General features: G+C 33.3%; 1 protein-coding gene across 1 annotated transcript in view; it reads right to left on the bottom strand.

Annotated features, from left to right (window-relative positions):
- Positions 1 to 18,635, bottom strand: part of Trpc1 (transient receptor potential cation channel subfamily C member 1) — a 91,591-nt gene that overhangs the window by 17,612 nt on the left and 55,344 nt on the right. The window contains exons 7-8 of the mRNA XM_026385030.2: positions 13,782 to 13,921; positions 12,010 to 12,153 (exon numbers count right to left, since the gene is read on the bottom strand). Of these exons, the coding sequence (XP_026240815.1) occupies positions 12,010 to 12,153; positions 13,782 to 13,921 (284 nt within the window). The remainder of the gene's footprint in view (positions 1 to 12,009; positions 12,154 to 13,781; positions 13,922 to 18,635) is intronic.

The following is an 18,635-nucleotide window of genomic DNA, read 5'->3' as shown; positions in this document are numbered from 1 at the left end:
GGATGAACTGATAAAGAAAATGTGATACATATACACAATGGAGTTTTTTGTTTTTTTTTTTTAAAGAGAGAGTGGGCTGGGGATGTGGCTCAAGCGGTAGCGCCCTCGCCTGGCATGCGTGCGGCCTGGGTTCGATCCTCAGCACCACATACCAACAAAGATGTTGTGTCCACCGAGAACTAAAAAATAAATATTAAAAATTCTCTCTCCCTCTCCTCTCTCTTTAAAAAAAAATAAGAGAGAGTGAGAAAGAAAGAATTTTAATATTTTATTTCTTAGTTTTCGGCAGACACAACATCTTTGTTTGTATGTGGTGCTGAGGATCGAACCCAGGCCGCACGCATGCCAGAGGGGCACGCTATCGCTTGAGCCACATCCCCAGCCCCAACACAATGGAGTTTTATTCACCTATAAAGAAGAATGAAATTATGGCATTTGAAAGAAAGTGGATGGAACTTGAGACAATTATGTTAAGCAAAATAAGCCAAACTTAGAAGGTCAGGGATCATATGTTTTCTCTCATATGTGGAAGTTAGAGAAGAAAAAGGAAAAGATGGGGTGGGGATATCATAAAAACTAAAGGGAGATCAGTAGAGGAAAAGGATCAGAGTGTGGGAATAAGGAAGGGAGCAGGAGCAGGGAAGTGCTGGGGGGGAAAAATTTTGGAAGTAGCCAGAATGTAATTGCAAATATTTGGCCACTTATGGAGGGAGAAATATTTATTTCCTACCTCATTCATGAACAAGTATGCATGAGGTTCTATGAATAACAAACATTGATTTCACTAGGAGCTGGGGGTGGAGCCTTGAGCAAAAGACTTGGTTCCTACAGAGTTTGTTAAATTTCCTCCAACTTTCAATAAATGTTATTGTAAACAACAATGCTATAAGAAGCTTAATACTAAGATACTTTATGCCTATATTACAAATAAATGGAGAGAGATTCAGAGAAGTTAAATATTTTTTTTATTATTACACAGCTGGTAAAGAGTGAAGGGAAGATTCCCATTCATTTTTATTTTCTTAAGGTTAATATTTCTTTCACACAAAGAAAATTCAATTTACATTATTATAGATTATGTGCTATGAGTAGAATAACAAGTTTAATGATCTACTGATTTTAACTTCCAGTAAATTTTTAAAGAAATGTCAGTAAATAATGCTATATTACCAACTTTGTGGGGTAAAAGGTTGTAAAAATTTAATATTCTTTTTATTAGTGTTTGTAAAAGAGCTCTAACAAATTTTGAAAATTTTTATATTAAAAATAATTTTTTTATATTTAGGAGGAAAAAGTGATGTTTAATGTTGTTCTAACTTAAAAATCTTAAGTGGGTAATGTTGGGGAAACATAACGGCAGCAGCACCCCAGAGAAAAACCCCAGCATGGTGTCTAATGACCCTCTTTCTCCTCTTTGTTTCTTTCACTGGCTCGAAACGTTCCCACCGGCACCAATGTTCAAACCCTGCTGGTGGGAAGCCTTAGCCCCAATAAGAATTAACTTCTTGGGCTCCGGAACTGACATATGGAAGAGCTTGCCAATAAACGGGCGACCTGTTATCTACCTCAGCCCTGCAACCTCTCCTTAGACCTATATAAACACACAGCCTTTGGTAATAAAGCGGAAACCTCTTTGGTGATCTGTGTTGTGTGGTGCGCGTCTTCCAGGTAAACACTAGAGTGTCTTACTGCAATAAAACTTCTTTTAAAAAGAGAATAGTTCTTGGGCCGGGGATGTGGCTCAAGTGGTAGCGTGCTCACCTGGCATGCTCGGGGTGCTGGTTTCGATCCTCAGCACCACATAAAAATAAAATAAAAGATGTTGTATCCACCGAAAACTAAAAAATAAATATTAAAAAAAGATTTGTTCTTTAGTAAAAGGCCAAAACATATGACTCTTACCAATATCTATTTTTCCTTTTTTCTGACTAATCCAAATCTTGAATTTTTGAAGGCAATAAGCTCAACTAAAAGTACTCAACATTCTCAGACTTTCTTCTAGCTTCAAATAGCCATGTTCCCCAATTCTGGTTAATGCAATATAAGTAGAAGTATTTGACATAGCTCCAGGGAAAGCAACTGATTACTGATAAGAAGGGAAAGAGAGGTGGCTCCAAGATCTCTGCCTGTTTTGTTTTTTTTTTTTTTGTTCTTTTTAGATACACATGACAGTAGGGTATATTTTCACATATTATACACACATGGAGTATAGCTTATACTAATTAGGATCCCATTCTTGTGGTTGTACACAATGTGGAGTTTCTCTGGTGGTACATTCATATATAAAGACAGGAAAATCATGTCAGATTATTTCCACTGTCTTTCCTATTCCTATCCCCTTTCCCTTCCCTTCATTCCCCTTTGTCTAATACACTGAACTTCTATTCTTCCCTCCCTCCTTGTTGTTAATTTCTGCATATCAAATAGAACATTCAACCTTTGGTTTTTTGGGATTGACATTTCACTTAGTATGACAGTCTCCAGATCCATCCATTTACCGACAGATGCCATAATTTTATTCTTCTTTATGGCTGAGTAATATCCCATTGTGTATGTATACCAGTTTCTTTATCCATTCATCTCATCTGTTGAAGGGCACCGAGGTTGGTTCCATAGCTCAACTATTGTGAATTGAGCTGCTATAAAACATTCATGTGGCTATGTCACTGTAGTATGCTGATTTTAAGTCCTTTGGGTATATACCATGGAATGGGATAATGGGTCAAATGGTGATTCCATTGCAAGTTTTCTAAGGAATTTTCTTACTGCTCTCCAGAGGGGTTGCACCAATTTGCAGTCCCACCAGTGATATATGAGTATACATTTCCCCCCTACATCCTTGCCAACATTTATTGTTACTGGTATTCTTGATAATTGCCATTCTGACTGGAGTGAGATGGAATCTCATTGTAGTTTTAATTTTCATTTCTCTAATTGCTGGAAATTCTGAAGATTTTTTCATATATTTGTTGATCATTTGTTATTTCTTCTCTGTGAAGGGCCTATTCAGTTCTTTTGCCCATTTACTGATTGGATTATCTGGTCTTTTGGCATTCGGTTTTTTGAGTTTCTTTATATATCCTGGAGATTAATGCTCTGGGATGCAGGTGGAAAAGGTCTTCTCCCATTCTATAGGCTCTCTTCATGCTCTTGATTGTTTCCTTTGCTATAAAGAAGCTTTTTAGTTTGATACCATCCCATTTATTGATCCTTGATTTTACTTCTTGCACTTTAGGAGTCTTGTTGAGGAAGTTAGTACCTAAGGCAACATGATGTAAGTTGGGCCTTATTTTCTTCTAGTAAGCACAGGGCCTCTGGTCCAGTGCCTAAGTCCTTTGATCTACATTGAGTTGAGTTTTGTGCAGGGTGAGAGGCAGGGGTTAAATTTCATTCTGCTACGCCGCAGTCTGGCTGGGCACAAATCACGAGACACTCAAGCAGGAGCAAACTTTATTTCTGAACTCCACCAGCACACTCCACACACGCTCCCTGGGAACACTGTCACCCTCCACCAGGTTCGAACCGGCAAGAACTCAAGGGGAACTCCAAAGTAACAGCAAGAGCCTCCCTATTGCCAGACAGTAAAGGTCTATATACAACTGAATACACAGCTTAACATAACCATCATCATCTCAATGGCTCGCTGGCATTACCTTTCAACCATTCCCTCTGGCAAAATGCCAGGCGTCATTCTGACTGGCTGTGGCCCTCAACACTGCTACATACGGATTTCCAGTTTTTCCAGCACCATTTATTGAAGAGGATACCTTTTCTCCAATGTATGTTTACGGTGCCTTTGTTTAGTATGAGATAACTGTATTTATGTGGGTTTGTCTCTGTGTCTTCTGTTCTGTTACATTGGTTTTCATGTTGTTACCAATATCATGTTGTTTTTGTTACTATAGCTCTGTAATATCTTTTAAGATCTCGTATTGTGATGCTTCCTGCTTTACTTTCCTCACTAAGGTTTGTTTTGACTATTCTGGGTCTCTTATTTTTCCAAATAAATTGCATGATTGTCTTTTCTATTTTTATGAAGAACATCATTGGAAATTGAATAGGAAATCCATTAAATCTGTATAGCGCTTTTGGTTCTCTGCCTGTTTTAAGCAGCTTTTCTGCTGCTGTGACCAAAAGCCCTAACATATGACAATTTGTGGAAGAAATTATTTTGAGGTCATGATTTCAGAGTTCTCTGTCCATTCATGGCCAAATCCACTGCTCTGACCATTAGGGGAGGTAGAACATTATAGCTAAAGAATGTGGTGAAAGTGGTTCAGGACACGAAACCAGGCAGCAGAGACAGCTTACCTTACCATAGACAAAATATAGACCCCAAAGGCATGCCTGCAGCAAACCATTTCCTCCAATCATACCCTACCAGCATACAGCTGCCACTCAGTTAATCCCATCAGGGGATTAATGCACTGATTAAGTTAAAATTCTCATAACCCCATCATTTTACCTCTAAACTTTCTAGCATTGTTTCATATATGAGCTTTTGAGGGACATTTCTTTCTTTCTTTTTAAAAATATATTTTTTAGTTGTAGATGGACACAATACCTTTATTTATTTATCTTTTTGTTGTGCTGAGGATCGAACTCAGTGCCTTACACATGCTAGGCAAGTGCACTACTACTGAGCCACAACCCCAGCCCTGGGACATTTCTTATTTAAACCATAACACTACCTTTGACTTTGCAGTTTTTCCTTCTTCATGCTAGATGCTTTGAATTGGTCATTTGCTTTATAAATACTGCTGACTGGCTTAGTTTTATGATATACATTGCATTTGTTTGTGCTTATTTGTAAGGAAATTGACATAAATAAAATAATAAAAACAATCTACAAAAAACTCAAAAATTGACTCGCTTTCTTCTTTAGCCCCCAAAATAAACAAAAAACAATCAGCTTCAGGAAGCAGACTTGACATACCATAAATCACACATATTTATAGTGTAAAATTTGATAAGTTTTGACCTATGGATATAATAAATTGTCACCATAATCACTAGAATAGGCATATTCATCAATGAGTTTCCTCATACCCTCTTTATATTTATGCATTTCTTAACAATTTAACATATGTGTTATTCCAGCCCTATCTTTTGCATATACATCAGTGATGAAGTTTTTGAGCATTGTCTCACCAAACTCATTTTTCCATAATCCTTGTGGCTTTTATTGGACCATTTTGCTTAGTATGGTAATATTTAGGAACACATGAATTGCATTACAGCAGAATTTTTTAAAAATTTTATTTATTTATTTTAGTCGTTGATGGACCTTTAGTTTTTATTTATATGTGGTGCTGAGAATTGAACCCAGTGCCTCACATATTTGAGGCAAGTGCTCTAGCACTGAGTCACAACTCTAGCGCACAGAAGAAATTTTTATATTCTGGCTACATCACATTATTATTATATTAATCCTTATCAGATATATACTTTGTAAAATTTGCCTCCCAGCTTATGGCTTGTTCTTTTATTCCCTTAGTTTAATTTTATTCCTTTATTGCCTTAATAGTGTTGTTGTTGTTGTTGTTTTAAAGTGTCTTACAATGTTGCCCACTTTGGCCACAAACTCCTGAGCTCAAGTGATCATTGATTTTCTCTACCAGCCTCCCAAGTACTTGAGACTACAAGGATGTACTGTGCCCAATTTTTAGTAGTGTCTTTTGAAGAGAAGCTTCTGGTTTTTTCTATTTTGTTATGGTGGTACTGGGGACTGAACCTTTGGCCTTGCACATGCTAGTCAAGTGCTCTACCACTGAATTATATTCTCAGTTTCACTAGGTTTCCCAGGCTAGAATCAAACTTGTGATCCTCCTACCGAAGTCTCCTCCCAAGTAGCTGGGATTAAAAGCAAGGGCCACCAGGAACTTCTAATTTTGACAAAGTGAAATGTGTCAATTTTTCTTTAATTAATCATGCTTTTGGTATTGTATTTATAAAATATTTGCCTCATCCAATTTTACCCATGTTTTCTTCTAGCAGTTTTATGGGTATGGGCTTGACTAAAAATAGAGTTAATTTTTAAATATGGTAAGAGGATCAATGTCCCCTGCCTCTCTGCTTAACACTGGGTATCCAATTTTTTTCAGTATTATTTGTTGAAAGACTATAATTTTTTCCATTTAATTGCCTGGACCTTTGTCAAAAATCTGTTCTCCCTAGTATGAAGGTTCCTAAAAAAAAAAAAAAAAATCAAAAGCAGAACTATCATATGATCCAACAATCCCACTGGTGGGTATCTAGACAAAGGAAATGAAATTAGTATATTTAAGAGATGATCTGTACTCCTACATTTATTGCAGGACTACTCATAATAGCCAAGAAAGGGAAACAATCCAAGTGTCTATTAATTGATGAGTGAATAAAGAAAAAATGTGGCATATATACCTAACACAATATTACTCCACCACAAAAAAGTATGAAATCCTATTACTTTCTACAACATAGATGGGATTGGAGATCATTATATTAAGAGACATATTCTCTTAGGTTTTGTTTGAGAATGTCTTATCTCTCCTCCATTTCTAAAAGACAGCTTTGCTGAGTATAGCATTCTTGGTTGGCAGTTTTTTCCCTTCACAACTGTGAAAATTTCATACTACTCTCTCCTGGCCTGTGAGATTTCTGCTGAGGAGTGTTATTCTTTTTTTTTTTTTTTTAAACAGTTATTTAGGTCTAAGGTTTATTTTCCTGTGATTTTTTGGTCATATTTTGTTATCAAGTTAATGCTAGGCATATAGCAGAACACAATTGAAAGTTTTCTCTCCTCTAGAAGAGTTTGTGTAGAGTTTTTCTTTTTTTTTTTTTCTTCTTCTTTTTTTTTGTGCCAGGAATTGACTCCAGGGATGCTTAACCACTGAGCCACATCCCCATTCTTCCCTGCCACTTTTCTTTCTTTTTTTGAGACAGGGGCTCACTAAGTTGCTTAGGGCCTCACTAAATTGCTGAAGCTGGCTTTTAGCTTGTGATTCTCCTGCCTCAGCTTCCCAAGCCTCTGGGGTTATAGGCTTATGCCAGCGTGCTCAGCTAGAGTTTTGCTTTTTTTTTTTTTAATCAAAATCCTTTGCATTTTCATATGAGTTTTAGGATCTATTTGTTAGCTTCTATAAGAGTCAGCTGAAATTTTGACAGAAACTGTGTTACAACTATAGACTAATTTGAACAGAAATGATAACTTCATTTAGAGTCTTCCAATCCATGAACAAAGTATACCTCCATTTATTTACATCTTCTTTAAGTTCTCTTAGCAGCATTTTTAAATTTCAAGCATACATGTGTTGTATCTTTTTGTCAGATTTATTTCAATGCATATGATCTTTTTGATGCTAATGTAAATGGCACACTTATTTTTATTTCAATTTGATTGTTCATTTAGTATAAGAAATACCAATAATTTCTGTGTAATGATCTATATCCCAAACATTATAAATAAGTCACTTAGTTTCAGTAACCCTTTCATAGACTTCACCAGATATTCTATACAAGTGACCTTGTTGTCTACAAAATAAATATAGTTTAGTTTTTTCCTTTCCAATCTGAACACTTTTTATTTCTTACCTTATAATATTGGCTAGAACCTCCAGTACAATGTTGAATAGAAATATAAATATCCTCATCTTGTTTCTGTCTTGGGGTAAAGGCTTTCATTAATAATGATGATGCTAAGTGTAGGGGTTTTTTGTAGATGCCCCTTACCAAGGAGTAGCAGTTATTTTATATTCCTAGATGTCTAACTGAGAGACATCTTTTTTGGTTTTCTTTCCTTTTGTGGTTCTGGGAATGAAACCCATGCCTTTGTACATGCCAGTTAAGAACTCTATCACCTAGCTACACTTTAAGCCACTATTGAGAGCATTTAATTAGAATTGAACACTATATTTTTAATTTTTAATCCTTTAATCCTCTTTTCTATCTAGTGACATGACCATATAGCATTTAAATCAACTCAGTGAATGACAAAAATTGGTTTTCTAATGTTAAGTCAGTTTTGCATGCGTGATCATCATGTATCATCCCATTTATTCTTTTATTTTTAGGTACTATTGGGTTTCATTTGTTGACATTTTGTTCTGAATTTCTGCAACTATGTGTATTATGAGGGATACTTGGTCTGTAATTTCCTTGTTGTTGTTTGATCTAGTTTTGCTATCAAGCTAATGCATAGAACATACTAAAAGTTTTTTCTACACTTAATTCTCTGGAAGAGCTTGTGTAGAATTTATTTTGTGTCTTCCATAAATACATGGCAGAATTACCCAGTAAAATCATGTGGGTCTGAACTTTTAAGAGACATAAAGCTATTCAGGTTATCTCTTTCTTCCTAAGGGAGCTTGGTAGCTTGTATCCCTGTTGCCAAATATACTGTCATGAAATAATTTATAATATTTCAATTCTACTTTTGGCATATCTGTAGAATTTTCAGAAATATCACCTCCACCATTCCAGATATTGTACCTTTTCTTTTTCTCTTGATTGGACAGAAGTTTAACAATTGCATTGATTTTCTCTACCAATCAGTTTTTGCCTTTATTGGCTTTTTACTATTTTTTTTTCTAGTTCATTCACCTAATGCCAAACTTTATTATTTCCTCTCCTCAGCTTACTTTGATTATAATTTCTTCTTGTTTTTTTAGTTTTATACGGTGGAATCTGCCGTAACTGATTTTTAGAGCTTTCTCTTTATAGTAGTTGTTCAGGGCTATATATTTCCCCCTAAATACTGGCATCCCATGATTTTGAAATCCTGGGTTGTCATTTCATTTTAATTCAATTAAGGATATTTTCTTATTTTCCCTCTAAGTATTTTCTTTGGCTCACAGGCTATTTAGAAGGATATCACTTAATTTCTATGTACTTGGGATTTTTCAGAAAAAAATATTTTTTAAATATCTTTTTTAGTTGTAGATGGACACAATATCTTTATTTATTTATTTTTATGTAGTGCTGAGGATCAAACCCACTGCGTCACATGTGTGAGGCTGGTGCTCTACCATTGAGAGACAGTCCCAAACCCAGAAATTTTTGTTATTCATTTCTAATTTAATAACCATTTTGGTGTGTTTTATAGTCCCAATTTTGGTCAGTCTTAAACAATGTTCTGTGTGCACTTAAAAAATGTGCTTCTATTGTTGTTGAATGAAAAGATCTATCAATTGGGCTAGATTGGGAAAGTGTTATTCAGGTATTCTGTATAGTATTATTTTGCTATTGATTGCTTTTATTATAGAGAGAGGAGTATTAAATTTCTGACAATAATTGTGGATTTATATATTTCTCCTTACAGGTCTACCAGCTTTTACTTTGTGTATTTTGAAATTGTTATTGGGTATATAAGTACTTAGAATTATGTTCTCTTAATTAATTGAAATTTTATCATGAAATGACCTATTTTCTGGCTTTTGCTCTGATATCTACTGGGTCTACTATTAAAAGATTAGCCTAATTTTTCTCTTGATTAGTGTCATCACAGTACATTTCTTGTCCTTTTTTTTTAATGCCTTTGTGTTTCTCTTGCAAGCAGCATATTATTGGGTCTGCTTTTGTTTATCCAATGTATCAATCTCTGCCTTTTGATTGGGTGGCTAGACCATTTATACTTAATGTGATAAACTGATTCAAGTTCATGATGTTATGTTTTATCCTCTTTATCCCATCTATTCTTTGTCTCTTTTTCCTGTTTTTCTATCTTTTTAAAAAATATCTTTAGATCACGCCCCGGACCTCTCCCGACCTGAGGTATGTTTTATAGGCAGAAGCAATGTTGGAAAATCGTCCCTAATAAAGGCTTTATTTTCATTGGCCCGGGAGGTTGAAGTTAGAGTCTCCAAAAAACCGTTTGAAGTTTTTTTTATTAGTGGATAGTGTTGTTGGAATTACAAAAACAGACAATATTGCCATAGAAATGTGTGAAGAATTTGCATTACCTTATGTGATGGTATTAACAAAAATTGACAAATCTTCCAAAGGACATCTTTTAAAACAAGTACTTCAGATCCAGAAATTTGTCAACACTCAAACACAAGGATGTTTTCCTCAACTGTTTCCTGTAAGTGCTGTGACCTATTCTGGAATCCATCTGCTGAAATGTTTTATAGCTAATATAACAGGAAATCTTAACTAATGGTATCCATTAGTTTCAAAGATGAAGTTTCAAAATTCTGTGTGCCACTAGAGTTCAACATCTAGAAAAATTTCAATATTGTTTTAAATGTTGTATATCTGTAACTTGCAGGAGGATCACTTCAGGAGATGCAAGCTTTAAAACTTGCATCTTCTCAAAATAAGAATGAATTGGTGCCTGGGGGACAAAAGGTTTATAAATAATTATCTGTTCAGTAGAACAAATGCCAGTTGGTTTTCCTATTTTAACAAACTGACAAGCAAGAGCATATTTTAAAAAATCCATAAAATGAAAACCTATTACTACTATGTAGAGAAAGGTTTGCCATGTTATTTATTGAGCTTTTAAAGAAAATGTCTATCATGTATATTTTTTTAATATTAAAATGGACTAAATAAAAGTAGCTGCTTTTCTGTTAAGCATTAATAGGTAAGTTGAAATACTGCTGTATACTTATAATTAATTTTTTCTTAAGTCCTTAGTTGAGTATTAAAAGAATTATTCTTGGTAATTTGTCAGTCCATGTTGGAACACCAATCATTTCAGCCTGGAATCATTCACCTTTAGGTAAACCCAAGATTAGAATTAAAACAAGAAGTTAAGTTCCAGTTCTAATATCTAGATCCTTGGGAAAATTACTTAGTTCTCTTAAATTCATTTGTAACTATAATGACATAAACAATATATTAAAATTAAAATAGTATTACAAAAAAAAAATAATAAAAAAAAATAAAAAAATCTTTATTTATTTTTATGTGGTACTGAGGATCGAACCCAGTGCCTCACGATTGTGAGGCGGGTGCTCTACCACTGAGCCCCAGCCCCAGCCCCTCTTTTTTGGTTTTAATGATTCATTTTATGTCCTTAGTTGGTTTATTAACTATAACTCTGTTTTACTGCACAGGTCTAATCAAATCAGGGTTTCCTACATATTTTATTTTTCACATGCCTGTTTAGAGAAAGTAATTATGCCTTGTTATACCTTTTCTAAAAATATAAAAAGCAATCTAAATTATTAGCTTTTTTTTTTTCCAGTGCTGGAGATTGAACCCAGGACCTTGTGCATGCAAGGAAAGCATTCTACCAACTGTGCTGTATCCCCAGCCCACTATTAGCAAATTTTAACTATGGAAAATGAACATCATTCAGATTTTCAGAATTATAAGTTAGCAGATTTGGACCTACAATAATCAATTACTACACTCTGTGGGGTAAATTAAACCAATTGTGAGTCCTTTCTTTGATGTAAAGAGAAAGAATTTAGCCTTGGATTCTCACACATAACAATCATTTGGTTAGACAAATCACATACCATATCAAAACCTCAATTTCTTCAACAATCCAATACTATCAAGTGCAAAGCTGGACTATATAATCAATGAATTTTTAAGCTCTAAATATAATATTTTTTAGCTTATTACATTTACTATTTATGAAACAAAAAGTTTTAAAATATTTTAAAAGAGAGCTGACATATTTTCAAAATCATTATTATGGTTATTTGTTTTCACTGGACCTCTCTTAATAAACTAAAACACTTCCTACTTTAAATGTGAGATTCATTTTGATAAAAAGCAGTTTTTATGTTACTCTACTGTTGTCTGAAATAGAACTATATTTTAAACACATCTGTGTCTATGGAGTGAAGGGAGGCAGCTGATGAATCATAGCTTAATAAGGTCTGAATTCCTGAAAGTAAAGGATTATTTTTGTGCCAGAAGCAAAGTAGATAAACATGCTGTGTTCTTCTAATTACTAATTATTTTCAAAAGCAAAGTTTAGTTTTAACATTATGAGACAACAATGCTCCAGTGGATACATAGAAAGATATAATAATAAAATCTAACAAGTGTTCTTCAAGAAATTTAATTTACCTGTAATGGACCCAAGATAGAGCTGGTTGTATACATAAAAAAGAGCCGTAGATAACTCAGAACATTTGCAAATGCAAAAAGCCCTTCTGCCACAAGCGTAGGATGGAATGCATCCCAGTCCTTCCGATCAGCAAAATCATGAAACTAGAGTTAGGAAAAAAAGTCAAAGGTGAATAGCACTCTCAATTTAGGAAAGTAAAAACAAATATTCAGAAATTTCTGAAAGAAAACTATTTAAATTATGTCTCCTTGTGGGGAATCTCCATTTATGCTTTATACTTTTTCTAATAGAAATAATGTTTTAATAAAAGATTTCCATATATGTAAGGCAATATCAGTTAAGTCATTTAAAGAGATATTCCCAGAAATTTTTAGGTTTTAAAAAATTAAACAATTTGTCATTAAACTTTTTTATGCAATGAAACATTTAGTTTTCTTAAAGTTTACAACATAAAGTTTTAAGCATAAATGCTGTCAATTAATTAGTTATATCGAATTAACCTTGTCCTTTCACTTAGGATTCTAGAATAAATCATAGAAGTCCCCTGGTGTTTTTAATTTAAAAAGAAGAAAGTGCATTACTATACCTAGATAATGTCCACATGTCCCAGCTGCATGGAACACTCTGAGATTTTATGTCTGACTTCCTGGCATAATTATTAATAGAGCATCTTATCGTTTTTAAAATGTTCTTTTTGAACAATAAATTATAGGACTAAAGAGATAAGTATGAAAAAGTAATGCCATTCAATCTCTTTATCTTATCTTACACAGATAAATCAAACCATTTATCTGTGTAAGACCAATTTTTATTTCTTAGTAACTTTACACTGTGGTCACTGAATATACTTCATCAATGTGTTGCACACTGTTGGTTATTTAAAGGAATGGAATATTTTAATAAAGTAAATTGATATAAGAAAGTCACTTTACTTTTTCTATAATCAATAAATTGGTCAAAAGGCAGAGAATACTATTATTTTAGTTGCTTAAATATGCTATCCCAGAAAGAATTCTAAACTCAGGGTTTAAATAAAGATAGTTAACATATAATCTATTACCTTTTCTGGCCTTGGGAGAGTGTAAATCTTGATGGAAAGTAAAATTTTAAGATGTCTACAAACTTAGATTTTTGTCTAATTCTGAATGAAAATATATTGTCATCAGAAAAATTATTACATTTATACCATTTTTAAGCTGCAAAAGATGACAGGCATGATTTGGAATGTGTAAAATACTATATGATAAATTCCACTGAGATACTTTCACATTGATATAAAGATATAAAATACTTGTCATTTAAAATTACTTTGTGGTCTCATTTTAAGTATATACATGTTAATGAGCTAAAAGAACCTAGTTCAGACATATATATGAAAAACAAATCCTGTCATTTGTAAGAAAGAAAATCCCTATATGGACCTGGACTTAAATCCAATCATAGTTTCTTTTTGTGTGGACTTAGATATGCTATTTAATATCTCTGAGCTTCATTTTTCTTATTTGTAAAATGGGGCTAAGGACTTCTGTCTCATAGAATCCCTATGAGGATAAAATAAGACAAAGTATATCAAATATCACAATATATCAAACTGTGGTACCTACCATATAGAAGGTAACATACTTTAAACTACTAAAAAAAAGGAAATTATATATAAATAGTTTTAAAATGAAAACATACTAAAGATATAGCCTTATGAAACTCTGAGTTACATGGCTATATATCTTAGGTGGTTTTGAATTAAATTTCAATTGAAATAGTAAATGGTCACCTTATTGTGAGCAACCACTTTGAGAGCAAAGGTTGCCAAATAAAGAGAATTCATGACAAAACTGAGTTGATTACGAGATTCTTCTAAAAAGTCTTCCAACCCTTCATACCAAAGTCTTTTAATGTCAGACCAAATCATCCCTAAAAAAAGAAGAAAAAAATCAGATAACATTTTCTTAATTTAACAGTAAGCTAAATAAGTCAAAATATTAAATAAATGACCCTTGGCTACCTATATCCTCATTCAGAAGAAAAAAAGAAAAGAAAAAAAAAAGAAATTTTAGTGAAAAGTTCCTCAAATTGGAAAGAAAATTAACTTAGGTTTCATATGATTTGAAAAAAATAACCTAAGTTCTGTCTTTACCAGGGAGGGATACTAAGTGATGTGAAGCAAACTAAGAATAAATTGATATTAAGCACATACACACGTGTGCGTGCCCCACCCCCACACCATTACATGGGTTCAGTCCCTGATCCTTTTCACTTTTGACAAACTCAATTTATGATATCATCCACTCTACTGGCTTTAAATACCATCTATATGGCAAAGACTCTAAATTTTTTTATATTTACACTGAACTAATATTTATATAATAATTTATATCTCTTATAACTTATATAGGCACTTGGCTACTCTATATCTCCAATGGTAGATGTGTCTAAACTTAACTCCTACTCTCTCCCCTAAAATTCGCTGCATTTGCAGATTTTTCCATCTAAGTTAATGGTAACTCCATCCTAGTTGCTCAATCCAAATGTCCTTGAACCATCCCTGATTCCTGTATTTCTTTCCTTCTTTTTTCTTTCTCTCTTTCTTTCTCACTTTTTCTTTCTTTCTTTTTTTTTTTTTTTTGTAGTTATAGATGGCCTTTATTTATTTACTTTTTATGTGCTGCTAAGGATCAAACCATTGCTAGGCAAGTGCTCTGCCACTGAGCCTCAGCCCTCCTGTATTCCTTTTAAGCTCCATATTCAATGCAAAAGTAAATCCTGTTTACTTTCAAAATATATTTGGATCTAACTCTTCTCACAACCACTTCAACTTCAAGCCACCATCCTCTATTCTATTCGCACTACAGCAACCAGAATGATTATTTTAAAATGCAAGTATTGCTTTGTTTCTCAAAACTTTTTCAGAAGCTCCCAGAAGAGAAAGGATCAATAGAATATCCAAACTCTTTCTCCATGGGAACGTAACCTCAGGTTACCTTCCACTAAAGTGATTCCCTTGGAAACACACTATATTGAGAAAAATATGGAAGGTCAGCTTTGTTCAACACCATTACAAAAACTAGCATTGATTAGGAAATTGCATTTGGACTGGGAGAACCAGGATGGACTCATAGACCCTGAAGATATACATGGCCAGGACTCTATGATATCTCTCAACTCAGAGTGTGCCTATATTGGAAGCTATACTCTTGGACTTTATAAGGTACAGATTCTATTGAATTTGAAGTTTTCCTAGTGGGATAACCCACACCCCCAACGTGGCCTTATCCCATACAACAACAGCCTGAGTCTATTATAAACACTTCCACACCAGAGGCTAGTAATATGGCCCAGGATAATTTTATGGTATATTTCTTCATCAAGACATCCTAAAGGAGACTATAAAGTAACAGAAAAATAGAGTAGTATAGAAAAATACATGGGTGGAGATCAAATTAAGGCAATTAAAATCATCCTCTGGCTAAACAGCAGGCAGGATAATTTCCTTGAGAAATGCATGAAATGTCCTTAAAAACATCTGTTCATAACATCTTAATTAGTAGTACTGATTTTATGTAGAAACATTTAACATAGTTTTACCAATCTGATAGAAAAAACCTTGAAAATTCCACTACTCAAAATGAGTAGGTAAAAACTAACAATGTTAAAAGAAGTAGTCTGACAGGTGACTTTTTATTAATTCAAACATTGTTTTCTTTTATCTGGGGAAGGAGTAGGAGATGAAAGTTTCTTGAGAATCAATCATGTTCAACATTTACCCAGGACTAGGAGTTATGAAGCAAAAAAAAAATTAAATAAAAAACTCTCTATGTCTATACTTTCTTAAAGAGCTCAAATTATTGTCTAATCCTAGCTCCTGATATACAATAGTATATAAAACTTTATTTATTTATAAGTCATTTTCATACAAAATACTTATATTTAAACTTTAGACATATTTTTCTTAATGTTAAAACACTAAGCCAAGAAAGATGCTTACAGAAATACTTATTTCTACAAAATGCAGTATTATACCCAAATGAAACTCTTGACAATAAGGTACAACATGATTTGGAGAAGACATTTGATCAGAAAAGACAAGCATATGAAAGACTATGAGGAGCCCATCAGGTAGCTCTCCTGTGCAAGTGACACTCCCCACCATAATAAAGCTGATATACTTGATGCATTCCATTTTTCTAAGTTGGACTGAAAAGAGCCAAATAACTATAAACTATTATAAGTAATGCAATCACTGCACAATCAATGCTCTATATGTTGGGGGCCCATTTTGCTTTTATATTTTAGAATTAGTAAATAGTATTAACAAGCAGCAATCCCAGTCATTTTGGGATTTCTCATGGCTTGATCTTAGGTCCTCTCATATTTTCTTTCTATGCTTTTTCCTGAAGTGTCTATTCATGCTCACAATTTCATACAATTCCTATATGCAGATATTCACACATTTATAACTCAAGCTTGAACTTCCTCTTGAGCTCCATACTGATATCGAATTGTCTGCCTTGAAATCTCTCTTGGTTATATCAAAGGCTTTTCAAATACAACATATCCAAAACTATACTGAATATCTACCCTTTCACAAATCATCAAACCTAGTCTTCTTCTAAAATACCTTGATCTCCTTTCCTTTATACCTCTTACATACTAATGTAATCAATTAGTTGTAAACACCACTGCATTCGGACCAGCCGTATCTCTTATACACTATGCGTTCCCATGTTCTATTGGCTTTACTTTGTACATATCTCTCAATCTGTTGTCTTCTCTCTTTTTTCTATCACAATCATCCTAATTCCTGGGAACTATCAGCTCCCATCTGGATTACTCCAACAACTTCCTTATTAGTATCCATTCATCTACTCTTGCTATAGCCTATCTTCCTAACCCACATTATTCTTCACATTATAGTCAGAATGATCTTTTCAAAAGTCAAAACTGATCGTGTTGGGCTGGGGTTGTGGCTCAGGGGTACAGCATGTGTGAGGCACTGGGTTTGATCCTCAGCATTACATTAAAAATAAAATAAAAATAAAGGTATTGTATCCATTTATAACAAAAATATATATTTTTTAAAAAACTGATCATGTCACTTGCCTACTTAAAACCTTTCATGGTCTTTCATCATTTTTAAGTTGAAATAACTTAACCTGCCCTACAATGCTATGCATGGTCTTGTATAACATGTTTTTCCATCTTCATCTTGAATCATGCTTCCCTTATTCAGTGTTCTAGGAATGTTATCTTTTAGTCCCTTCTTTGTATCATACTCTCTTGCCACTGTACTTCTGAATATGCTTTCATCTTAGACTAGAATACTTTTCTCCTCCAATTCTCCTACATGACTCATTTTTTTTTTTTACTTAGATCTTAGCTCCTTTCTTAACTTTCTTAAAATAGTTTTTACAACCTCCCTGACTAGGTGAAATGCCCCTGTAATATGCTTGCTCTCCTAGCATCATGACTTTTTCTTAATAACAAGAAACTCATTTGTGATTTTTCATTTTTCTGCATGATTCTCAACCTAATGTTATTGTTGTGGCCGAAGGTGCTACTCTTCGCCTTATGAGTAAGCTTGATGAATACAGGAGCCACACCTACTTCTGCCTATGCTTGAACAAATGAGTACAAAAATTTTTTTAAATACATTTTTATAATAGCTATTCTGTTATGTTTAAAAGTAAAAAATTAAGGAAAAGAATATTATCAGCATTCTGTGATACATTAATAAATTGTTTCTTTTTTCTCTATCTTGCTTTTTATAATTTAACCCTACCTTTTTTTAAGACCTAAGGAATAGAAACAGGAAACAAATACATAAAAATTGGTCATCATGAGTAAGAAGTTACAATACTTGTTATTTGAAATAATAAAACAAACCAAAGAGTGACTTTAGATAATTAGGCAAACTATTCCTACACATTCACTTAGCACAGGTTTGGAACTATATATTTAAGGAAGCCCAAAGTGATCAAATAATATAACAGAATGACCTGAAAAGGACATCCCTTACAAGTTTTACTGAGATCTAATTGTTTCAAAGAAGAAGCTTTTTGTTGAAAAAAGTAAAACATTTTCAGGAGTTTTACTGGTTTAATATAAAGTTCTCCTTTAGTGAGGCAGAACTGGTTAGAAAATGAATCACATGTGTGTGGAGGGGAATGCATATGTGTACACATAAAATGTTATTGAAAACAGGACTTAAAAGGAAATAGTTATAATGTTACCATCATTATGAAAATAAGCAGCTGCAATAATATTATGCTATCTGAAGAGCAGTATAAGTCTGAGTTCAGTTAGTTTTTATTCAATGCAAAGATAAACTGATTTGATTCTTATACAGACTTGATTAAATTGAATCTTAACTTATAAAACCCCAAATTTCTTTCTTACTACTACTTAAGCAAAAGTTTATAGGTGGATGATATAAAATTTCATTTCTTTAAGGCTAAGGAATATATAATAATTTTTTCAGAATTAACAGAAGGAAAGAGTTTCTTAGATGCCTTGTAACCTATTTTTTTTACTTAATCAAATACATAAACAAAATTTACATTGAAAAGATATACACAATTCAATATAGAATCATACATATGGTAAAGAATAAATTATTTCCTAACTTAAA

The sequence above is a fragment of the Urocitellus parryii genome, chromosome 2 (genome assembly GCF_045843805.1).
Source record: "Urocitellus parryii isolate mUroPar1 chromosome 2, mUroPar1.hap1, whole genome shotgun sequence".
NCBI lineage: Eukaryota > Metazoa > Chordata > Mammalia > Rodentia > Sciuridae > Urocitellus > Urocitellus parryii.
The sequence above is the reverse complement of the archived record's forward strand: the minus strand, read 5'-3'. Positions and strand labels throughout refer to the sequence as shown.